The 11,600-nt window shown below is 47.1% G+C and overlaps 1 protein-coding gene across 1 annotated transcript in view; it reads right to left on the reverse strand.

The window, feature by feature from the left end:
- Window positions 1–11,407, reverse strand: part of LOC118089689 (protein brambleberry-like) — a 16,815-nt gene extending 5,408 nt beyond the window's left edge. Inside the window, exons 1-9 of the mRNA XM_088676060.1 lie at window positions 11,298–11,407; window positions 7,792–8,051; window positions 6,746–6,874; window positions 6,239–6,424; window positions 5,517–5,739; window positions 3,026–3,142; window positions 2,721–2,900; window positions 2,181–2,398; window positions 741–895 (exon numbers count right to left, since the gene is read on the reverse strand). Of these exons, the coding sequence (XP_088532186.1) occupies window positions 741–895; window positions 2,181–2,398; window positions 2,721–2,900; window positions 3,026–3,142; window positions 5,517–5,739; window positions 6,239–6,424; window positions 6,746–6,874; window positions 7,792–8,037 (1,454 nt within the window). The 5' untranslated portion in view covers window positions 8,038–8,051; window positions 11,298–11,407. The remainder of the gene's footprint in view (window positions 1–740; window positions 896–2,180; window positions 2,399–2,720; window positions 2,901–3,025; window positions 3,143–5,516; window positions 5,740–6,238; window positions 6,425–6,745; window positions 6,875–7,791; window positions 8,052–11,297) is intronic.
- Between the last annotated feature and the right edge of the window lie 193 nt (window positions 11,408–11,600).

The raw sequence follows: 11,600 nt of genomic DNA on the forward strand, positions 1-11,600 counted from the left end.
TGGAAAAAGTGAAACCCAGGCTCCTTCTGGCCTTACTTTTATAGTCAGCATGACCTAGACCAGGCATCCCCAAACTTCGGCCCTCCAGATGTTTTGGACTAAAATGGTCATCTTCCCCGACTACTGGTCCTGTTAGCTAGGGATCATGGGAGTTGTAGGCCAAAACATCTGGAGGGCCGCAGTTTGGGGATGCCTGACCTAGAACCAGTTTACGCCAGCTGTACTCAGAAGGAATAACCCAAACATCATGAACCTTCTGCTTGTTTCTTTCAACACAGAGAAACTTCCAGAATCCTCTTGAATTAAAAAAAAAATCCTTCCAGTAGCACCTTAGAGACCAACTAAGTTTGTCACTGGTATGAGCTTTCGTGTGCATGCACACTTCTTCAGATAAGAGGACGAGATGGTTGGACAGTGTTCTTGAAGCTACCAACATGAGTTTGACCAAACTGCGGGAGGCAGTGGAAGACAGGAGTGCCTGGCATGCTCTGGTCCATGGGGTCACGAAGAGTCGGACACAACTAAACGACTAAACAACAACAACAAAGGTGCTACTGGAAGGATTAAAAAAAAAACTATGGCAGACCAACATGGCTACCTACCTGTAACTAGAACCTCTTGAATTAATTTGAATAGGAAAGATCTCTACACATCAGATCAAAACTTTCTGCACCAAGAAATGCAAACAAACTGACATAAACACGCAGCAGCAGTGCCTGTTCCTGGCCACGCCTTCCTACCTGTCGGGCGTGGAGGTGAGCCGGCAGCAGCTGGAGCCTTTCACCTGTGCTTCCTGGGTGGCCACTTCTGCCTCCTGCCGCAGACGCAGCAAAGGTACCCAGGTGGGCTTCCATCTCCTCCCTTTCATGGCACGGTGGCAGAGGGTGCCTAGGAGCTCATTGCCTAAAGGGCAGAGAAAGCGCACATTGGTATCACTTGCCATACTTAAAGGTTTCCAGCTCATCTACTCTGTGGCCTCAGCATCAGGTAAAAACAAGATGAACTACCGTACTTCACTTGGTGTCCTGGTAAAACTGAAAATCAGCTGGTTGTTCTTAAGAGGCAGAATATATCCGTCATCTTGTATTGTGATTTGCTGCTATTTTCACCCATTATAGATGAGTAATTCTTCATTGATCAATGTAAACTGTCTATTACTTGCTGATGTTTAATTTTAGTGTTTACTATTGGATTCTAATGCATTATTGCATATTGCTTCATTTGGTGTAAGTTGTTTAAAGTTACAGTATTGTGACTTTTTATATATGGATCTGATTGTTACTATTAATGTTTGAAGTTTCATTATTATTTTTCTGCGTGTTGGAAGCCACCCAGAGGGGCTGGGGCAACTCAGCCAAATGGGCAGGGTATAATTAAAATCATAGTATAATAGTAAAGGTAAAGGGACCCCTGACCATTAGGTCCAGTCGTGACCGACTCTGCGGTTGCGCGCTTATCTCGCATTATTGGCCGAGGGAGCTGGCGTACAGCTTCCAGGTCATGTGGCCAGCATGACAAAGCCGCTTCTGGCGAACCAGAGCAGCACACGGAAACGCCATTTACCTTCCCGCTGTAGCGGTACCTATTTATCTACTTACTTGCACTTTGACGTGCTTTCAAACTGCTAGGTTGGCAGGAGCTGGGACCAAGCAACAGGAGCTCACCCCGTCGCAGGGATTCGAACTGCTGACCTTCTGATCAGCAAGCTCTAGGCTCTGCAGTTTAACCCACAGCGCCACCTGCGTCCCAGTATAATAGTAGCAGTAGTAATAGTAGTATGTGTTGGACCCGCAACTGAATGTTACATCATGGATTGCTCCCTTTCCAGGAAGCAAACCCCTCTGTTCTCCTGCCCACCCCCCACCCCAAATCCCCTGGCCACTCGCTAGACATTTCTGTTTCCCTCCCTCCAGTTTTCTCTCCCAAGACACTTTTTGTCCTTCTGCAATTCTTATTTACTTTTTCCATAAAATTCATGCACACCTTGATTGTGAAGAACCACCTCAAAGCTGTTTAGGGGGGAAAAAGATAAAACAATAAAATCAACCGCTCTAAGGTTTGTTTGATTTTAACAATCAAGCAGTGTATACATTTTACGAAATAACATTATTAATAAGAAGAATTTACAATAATGTAAAAAAGACAACATGCTCAACACCCATATGCTGGGTTGCATGGACTGCGTGCTTGCCTGCGACAGTCAAGATTAAGAGGCAGGTGAGCGACTTGAAGCCCAAGGAGGCGGCATGGTTCAGCTCAGACAGGGCGTTGGCCACAACGAGGACTAGCAGCATGGCACGCGGGAGCCCGGGAGTCTGCAGGAAGGTCATGATGAGAGCTGCCAGGAGGAAATAGCTGCCGTGTAAGACGCAGGTATAGATGGAGCTGAGGCTGAACCCTGCGAGAGAGAGGTGGGCACAAAATGCTCTAATTCCTGTATTTCGCTTATTTGCTAAGCTCTTTGCATTTTGCAATCTTCAGTCTTCAGAAGCTTTGACCTGCCTGTGCAGACCAGGAGCTGCCAGGGAACTGATGAAACGGAAATCAAAATGAGAACCTGACCCTCTGTCTCCCGCGAGCCCCAAATCTTCTTTGGAGTTCTACCAAGATCAGATTTGGGGTGAGGAAAAGAGAGGGGAGTTTCCTTGCACAAGTGGAAGGCGTTGAATCGACTTTGCTCGATTCAGCTTCCTGCCTCTGCCCTTCTAAAATAGTCTCACCTGCCCAGTTCATGAACCTCCGAATGTGTTGGAGCTGCCCTTCCACACTCGCTTGCATCCGGTCCATGGCGTTCAGCAACACTCCAAGACTCTGGTTCATCTTCTGCAGCTTCTCCATCAGCTCTTCGTAATACAAGGCCGTCTGGTTCTGGTAGGCCGTGAACAAGCCCAGGTTGGTCTCTGGGATGGAGGGCAGAGGGGGAAGAGAAAACGAGCCAGTTCAGAGCGCAAGCAGAGAGGAAGTCTTGGCTCAGTGGCCAGGGGCAGAGGCGAGGAGGGTTTGAACGCCACCTCCTACCACCAACCTGTCTTGGAGTAGACATCTTGAGCTCGCATCTGCACCTGGGACAGGTCCTCAAGGATGGCCTTGTGACCGTCTTGCAGCTCCAGGTCCTGCTGATCTAGGTGACGGCTGATGTTTTCTGCAAGGAGAGGAACACAGGCAGCTCTCGCTTTTTGGAATTTCTGCCGCGATACCCAACAAACCACCGTTTACGTCGCGATATGACCAGTGCCCCCTATCTGCTCTTCCCAGAAACCCTATCAGGGGTCTAGATGACCCCTTGTGTCCCTTCCAACCCTGCAGAAATTGAAGACATTTCTGTTCCGCCAAGCCTTCCCAGCTGGATGAATGGGTCTCTGCTGTGTGTACAGCTTTTAAAGCTACTTGCTCTTATTTGTTGTGCTTTCAGCTTCTCTGTAGCCGTTTTCATTGCATTTCATGCATTGCCTCAAGACATGTGCATTGAAGATGAAATAATTTAATTATTATTTTTTTAAAAGCTCTGCACCACGCAAGCCAAACCTGACCCATTTATTTCAGTGGTGGGTAAGTAAAGTCTGGAGATTGACACCCCCCCCCCAAGGCCAGAAAGCTCCTTTCTATAGGGTCAAAACATGAACTCCCAAGGCAGGATTTGGCACTCTAACCGCCCCAGAGACGATGGGATGAAGCCTTGGAGGACACAAGGCTCTGCAGAGTTTTGTGGGCCCACAGATATTGCAGTTAGTAAGAGACTTGAAGCATAGGAACTGACTCCTTTTGGAAGAAATCGTTGTGCACAGGGGCGTAGCCAGGATCAAAACTGGGGGGGGGGAGGGAAGCCATGGTCGTTCAGGTTGTGACATTTCAGCACGGAAAAGGCGAATGAAACCAAAATTTAAAGAAAATTATATATACTGTGTTTCTCCGAATATAAGACACCGTCTTATATTTATTTTCCTCAAGAAAATAAGCCTATGGCTTATTTTTGGGGGGTGTCTTATGGCGATTCCCGCCTAAAATTAGCAGGGCGCACTACGATGTACTCTTAAAGCAAACAATTTAGGCTACCACAAACAAGAATACAAATGCGTCCCTCTAGAACAGAGAAATAGCCACAGATCGCAGTGAACTGCGCCAACTGCTGCCCTGGGAACAGAACACAATTATTAGATGTAGTAATGGCTCCCGCCAGGGAGCTAAGGACCTTCGGGCGCTCGCCCCCCCCCCAACCAAATACCCCTTTTCCTTACACCAAGCCCCCAAACCAGCAAATCAAAACAATGGCAATGAACAAATGTTGTACAGCAAATACAGGTAGCAAGGAGAAACTCGGGATATGATTTAGAGCCAACTTCCAGGATTGTGCAGGCCATAAAAATATTATTCTTTTTTTAAAAACTGGCAGAACTCTTTAAAATAAACCAGAAACATCAAATGATACATCCAAAATATCCATGCAATCTCTTGTGCAGTCCAGCAAATGCTCAGCATCTTAGAAAATATGAAATAATCCAAACAGACTTAGAAGCAGAGGTCTGTCTCTCCCCACAACCTGCTTTCCAGCCTCCATTGGCATTAGGCTGTTTATTCTCCCTTCAGGATAGAGTTGCCATACGTCCCGAAATGTCCGGGATTTAAACTGTGAAAACAGCACGCAGAGGGAATTTTGAAAAATTGGCAGAAAAAGCTCAACAGCATTTGTCTCCAGATTTTTTACTTCTTGAAATATGCCAGCCCTATTTCATTGGCATCCTTCTGTTCTCCCTCGAAAGACTAAAGAGGCAACTATGGTACCTTTAAAATGGAGATTTGCAAGTGTATACCTTCATTGCACGAGAGGTTCACTCTCAGAGTAGAGAAACGATCAACAGGTAACCATCAACTACAGTTCAAGAAGGATACTGACAAGCTGGAACGTGTCCAGAGGAGGGCAACCAAAATGGTCAAAGGCCTGGAAACGATGCCTTATGAGGAACGGCTTAGGGAACTGGGTATGTTTAGCCTGGAGAAGAGAAGGTTAAGGGGTGATATGATAGCCATGTTCAAATATATAAAAGGATGTCATATAGAGGAGGGTGAAAGGTTGTTTTCTGCTGCTCCAGAGAAGCGGACACGGAGCAATGAATTCAAACTACAAGAAAGAAGATTCCACCTCAACATTAGGAAGAACTTTCTGACAGTAAGAGCTGTTCGGCAGTGGAATTTGCTACCAAGGAGTGTGGTGGAGTCTCCTCTTTGGAGGTCTTTAAGCAGAGGCTTGACAGGCATATGTCAAGAATGCTTTGGTGGTGTTTCCTGCTTGGCAGGGGGTTGGACTGGATGGCCCTTGTGGTCTCTTCCAATTCTAGGATTCTATGATTCTAACTACTTACAGCTCAGTCCTATAGAAACCTACTGTGGGAATGTTAGCAATGGAATTTCCCCATTTTAAACCTTCATTAATACAAGTACATTTTCCAGTTCTGTGTCAATTAAATCTATTCTACTTAACAAGAACCTCCCCACCACTTTGGCCCCCGTCCCTCGCTTACCCATCCTTTTCGTAATGCCCTCAATCAGTTGTGCCACCTGCTGCTGCCCGCTGGCAATCAGAGCCTTCTCCTGAACCAGTTGGTCCAGGTTGTCGTGGAGGGACTCCCCCATCTGCATTTGGCTGCCTTGCAACTTCTCCTGCTGGGCCAGGAGCGCCTCCTGGCTGGTGGCCACTTTCTGCAGCGATTCTGAGGTCAGCTCCTTCAGCTCCTCCTGCCCGCTCTGCAGGGGAGGGAAGTCGCGGAATGATGAGCGCCAGAAGCGAGGGCAGCCGAACGGAATAAGAGATAAAGCTGCCCAATGACAAAATCCAAACATTGGTCCACCTGGCTCAGTACTGTCTGCACGGACCGGCAGCAGCAGCTCTCCAGGGTTTCCCGGGCACCAATTCTTAAACTGCTGTGCGTATAATGACCAGCTGGCACAGTTCAGGGGCGCAATGTGCCCGATGGGGCAGGTCTTTCAGCAAAGAATGAGCCCTGCTTCCCAAACACAGGGCTGGAGAAAGCAGAAGTTCCCCCCCCACCCCCCAAGTTTCATGCCCCAAATTCTGCCAAGACTTTTCCCAATTGCACGGGAATCCTGCTTGCCCAAAGGGACTTTTCCTTTCTCTACCCCACAGACCCCGTTTCCCTCCCAAACCTGCTCCAGATAGTCCTCCAGCCCCCCAAGGAAGACCCTAATTTATATATATATATATCAAATCCAAAACAGTACAAGCCTTAAGCATTTTCATCGCTTCCAGCTGGCTGACGGCAGTGGAGACCAAGGCATTGACAGTATGCTCTGCTCGGCGCTTGAACTGCATCTGACGGGTGGCGTAGCAGACAGCCCGGGCTCGGTTGCTCACGATGTGATAGGCGTTCCAGGTGTCCGGATCCATCCCGGCTGTGCATTCTGCTAGAGTCTGTTGGGCGAACAGAGAGGGAGCGGCAGATCGCGACTGAATGAATCATTGCGCGGACCCTACAGGCTCATCCGAGACCCCGTAATTCATGCAACTTTGTTTAGACTGGTTAATTTTTATTTCATTTACGTAAAGGGGCATCAGCCTTTCTGCTACGGGGCATAACCCTCGCTGTCTGCACCAGGTCATTAAAAAAATGAAATGCAGCTGGCATAGCTCTGCGAGAGGAGCTACGGCTGCTGCCCACACCTCCAGCAGCTGTTTCATAGGCAGGTGCTGCTTCGTCAGATTCTAGGTAGGTTCCCAAACCGGATTAGGTACCATGTCGGCAGTGCACAGGTAAGTCCTACGTCCTTCAACGCTGGCCTGGCAGTTGAACAGGGAGACGCCCAGCTTGGCCAGCTCCTCTTCCGTCAGGTCTGTGCAAGACGACTGAAGCTGTGCAACAACCTAGCAATGAAGATAAGAGGGAAGGGAAATAACCAGGCAGAAGGGGGGGGGGAATTCTCCTGTTTTGCTACAGCACTTTAGTGCAAAAGGAAATTTAAAATTGGTATTTGTAATCCAAGACCACCCAGCCGCCCAGAGTAGCTGGGGAAACCCAGCCAGATGGGCTTGTATAAGCAAAAAATTATTATTATTATTATTATTATTATTCCTCAGTAGGCATTTAAAGGCAATGCAAAGATCTTATTTTATTCTAGGTCTACACATGCTTCGTGAGCCCTCCTCTAGAAAAAGGAAGCTTCTTTAATTCTTTGGAATTGTACCCGAAGGAGCGTCTCCACCCCCATTGTTCAGCCCGGACACTGAGGTCCAGCTCCGAGGGCCTTCTGGCGGTTCCCTCCCTGCAAGAAGCGAGGTTACAGGGAACCAAGCAGGGGGCCTTCTCGGTGGTGGCCTCCTCCCTGTGGAACACCCTCCCATCAGATGTCAAGGAAATAAAAAAGTACCTGACTTTTAGAAGACATCTGAAGGCAGCCCTGTTTAGGGAAGTTTTTAATGTTTGACCTTTTATTGTGTTTTTAATACAGTACTGTTGGATGCTGCCCAGAGTGGCTGGGGAAACCCAGCCAGATGGGTGGGGTATAAATAAAATTATTATTAGTATTATTATTGGGGCCTGGATGGCTCAGTTGTTTGGAGCGTGGCACCGATAATGCAAAGGTCGCAGGTTCGATCCCTGTATGGAGCAACCGTGTATTCCTGCATTGCAGGGGGTTGGACTAGATGATCCATTGTACATTGTACTACGATCCATTGTAGAAGGCAGAGCGGAAAACTCTGGGGCGAACTTCCCTGACGGCATGCAAGATGTTCCGCAATGCAGGGAGAAGACCACCCCGAGGTTTAAACTGCAGGCGGACCTTATGGTGGCAGGAGTCCAGGGGCGACAGATCCAGCCGCCGGGCCTCAGCTAAGAACCTCTCATCTGCTATGGTCATCTCAAAAGGCACATGTGGAAGGTGAGCTGGGTCTGGCGTGGGTGCGGGGGGCACAGGGGGGCTTTCCGGGGTTCCACTTCGAGCGAGCCAGCTGAAAAACCCAGAGGTGGACGACACAACAAGGAGAAGGAGAAGCGAGAGGAAGGCCCAGCGATCAAGACGCAGCATCTTCAGAAGGTGTCCTGCAAGGGAGAGGCAAGGACAGTGATAGGTGCATTGCAGGGGGTTGGACTAGATGACCCTTGGATCCCTCCCAGCTCTGCAGTTCTATGATTCTACGTATGTTGTGGTTTGTTGCTGTTTCCTGATGCTAAAGTTTTGCTAGGTCTGTATGTGGGTCACTGTAGTCGTAAGAGTTTTAGAGCTGGAAGGAATCCATCTAGTAGTGTACAACGCCCCTGCAATGCAGGGAACTTTTTGTTCAATGTGGAGCTCAAACCCACACAACTCTGACATTCAGAGTCTCGTGCTTTTACCGACTGAGCTGGGCGCATTGAATTTTCCAACTTTCAAATTACCAAAAATGTGGGGTGCTAAGAAGTTGTAACATGGCTGGGGAATTCAAAAGGATTTTTTAAATTGAACTAATATCATTTAGTTTTGCTTGGCAAGTGAAATGTATGTTAAAAAAATGCATAGAAATAAAAAATGATTGCCAAGTACTTGCACTTATCCTGTATATTATTATTATTATTATTATTATTATTATTATTATTATTATTATTTAGCATTACATGACATTTTCAGAAGGCAAAATCGAAATTCTTTTGTTTTCCGAAAGCAGCTTATGTGTTTCTTCATCAAACCTAGATGTAGCAAGCTAAATGTCGCACCACAAAAATAATAGCAGATTTGAATTTCTCACACAAATTTTAACCCCCCCCCAACTTGAATAAATTTGCAAAAAAGTAAGTTTCGCTTCCTAAAATGACACAGCCTATTAACGATTTCACGTTGCAATGTATTCTGTTTCCTTTTACGCCTTGCCTCCGGCTGTTAATTTTTTGTAAGTGGCTTAGACTAGAGAGTCTTTTGCAGCGAATTACTAACACTGTTAAGTCAAAGAAACCACCCCCTTTGCAGACAGGATGCCACCTAGAAAAATAGGCAGACATCGGGTGGTGGTGATGGTGGGGCACCAGACTTTAACCTTCTGCTGCTAACGGGAAAACTAGGGGGAAAGTGCAGAGGGAGACATTTTTTCCAGCCGGGACCTTTGTCCAAAATTAAGGGGAAAGGGGAAAATTCACATTCCCTGTTGCTCAACAAGCCTTGGGAGAAAAAGGGGGTGTCCCACAAAGTTTTTAATAGCACTTCAATAGCACTGCTGCCCTGTTGAAAGCTATTGTTTTCCGAAGATTATTCTATCTGGCTCCACAATAGACCAAGATAGCCAATTGTTTGGGGTAAATTCCTGCAAAGGCAGCCCCCGAAAAAGCATAGAAGTAGCCAGTCTGGATCAGACTTTGAGGCTCATCTGATCCGGCATGTGATTTCCCCACAGTGGTTGATCACAGGCTCTCTCCACCCCCACCCCCCACTCCAATATAGGGAAGGGTTATAGTTCAGCATAGACTGCAGCGGTGGCCAAACTTGGTCCTCCAGCTGTTTTGGGACTACAAATCCCATCATCCCTAGCTAACAGGACCAGTGGTCAGGGATGATGGGAATTGTAGTCCCAAAACCGTTGGGAGGGCCAAGTTTGGCCACCATAGTGCAGCTGCCCTGCATGCAGGCGGTCCCTGGTTCAAGCCACAGCATCTCCCAGGAGAGGAGAGGCGGAAGAAACTCTTGTCAGAAACTCTGGACTCAGTGTAGCCAATAGGGAGTCAGAAACAAGACAAGATCTTTCTCTGTGTTCCCTAAGCAGAGCATGAAAGCAATAGCTTCCCCCATTCCCTCCCACTGCAGCATTGGGCATTCCAAGATAGACTGCCTGAGAACATGGAGGTTTCATTTTGTTAGCAACATACCCAACAGCAGTGCTTTTTTCCTGGGGGGGGGGGATGCAGGGGTACGCACACCCCTAAACATTTTGTAAATCTAAGCTTGGCCTCATTGAAGGGGCAGTATTTCAATATGTGTAGGAAAAGGAGGGTACAGTACCCCTAAAATATTTTTATTTTATTTTTAGGGGGAAAGGCACGGCCCAACAGCATGAGCCAGCATGCCTGGGGCTTTTGCTGCCGGTTTTCTTTAGGTAAGCAGTTAAAGACGTTTTTATAGGAATAAGAATGAATAGTTTCACCTTTGCTCCAGAAACAGAGACCAGGCTGAATGCTCTTCTTGCTAGGGGCACAGCCAGACATATTATTACACGCAGTAAGCATTCCTGGAAAGTTTCAAGTCAACACTCCTTGAGCAGAAATACAGGTGAAACTCGGAAAATTAGAATATCGTCGAAAAGTGCATTTATTTCAGTAATGCAACTTAAATTGCGAAACCAATATATGAGATAGATGCATGACATGCAAAGCAAGATATGTCAAGCCTTGATTTGTTGTAATTGTAATTATTTGTCGTTAGGCGGGTCAATTATAAATGGAATCTAATTAATGAAATGTAATAGCAATGTTTATTTTTGTATTATTGTAATTATTTGTTTTATTACTGTGGAATTTCCAAAAGAAAGCATTTGTAAAAATTAAAAGAAAAATAAAAAATAATAAGTTGCATTACTGAAATTAATGCACTTTTCGACGATATTCCAATTTTCCGAGTTTCACCTGTAGGTGGGAAAGCACTCAGAAGGTCCTAGGTTTAATCCCTGGCATGTCCAAGGAGGACTGGCATCCCCCCCCCCGAAATCCCCAAGGAACTGCTGCCAACCAGTGTGGACGATACTGAGGTACACTGACCAAGAAGGCAGTTTCCTGTCCATCAACCGGGAAATTCTTTAGAAAATGAGATTATATCATCTTTTTATTTAAAAAAGACCCCCTACCAGGTAAACTGTACAGAGGGTTTAGGGTACCTACCACCTTCAAAAATGCCTCCAAAAACCATGTCAAGATTCCTGCACTGCAACACGTTCGACTAAACGACCCTTGTGGTAGCCTCCAACTCTATGATATTAAGGCATGGCATCCGGATATTTCGGGGGGGGGAGCCAGTGGCAGCTCTAGAAGCAATGAGCTAAAGCTGGACACCAAGACGTTTAAAATCCCGTATAATTTGGGAGACAGGAAAATGTTGACAACTCCCAGCAAGGTCTGTTACACCCCCCTAGTCAGCAGCAGTGTGGCGTGGTGGTTAGTGTGTGAGAGACCAGGGTTCAAATCCCCACTCGGCCATCCTGAAGCTCACTGGGTGTGACCTTGGGCTGTTGTGATTATTAAAAGGGGAAGGGGGAGAAGCATGCACGTCCCCCTGAAATCCTTGAAGAGGAAGAAAAAGGAATATGAATGCAATAAAATAAAATAAAATACCCTCAAACCAAGCATCTCCCCACCTGCCTCGCCTGCGTCTCCGGATTCCCCCAAACGAGCATTTCAAAAGTTTCCCGGCAAAAGCGCTGCAAATCCTTTTTTTATGAACACTTCTAACGGTGACGTCAGAGCCGGCCCAGCCAACCGGAAGCTGTGCCGGTCCTCCCACGCCCCGCTTGGAATCCAACGGCGGCCAATCAGGAGAGCGGAGGCGAAAGATGAATGGCCGCCTTCAGAAGGGCGGCGGGGATTCGCGCTAACCGTGCGGGGGAGGAACCGCGCGGCTCGATTGGCTCCCCGGCT

This window comes from Zootoca vivipara, chromosome 8 (genome assembly GCF_965207765.1).
Source record: "Zootoca vivipara chromosome 8, rZooViv2.hap1.1, whole genome shotgun sequence".
Classification (NCBI taxonomy): Eukaryota; Metazoa; Chordata; class Lepidosauria; order Squamata; family Lacertidae; genus Zootoca; species Zootoca vivipara.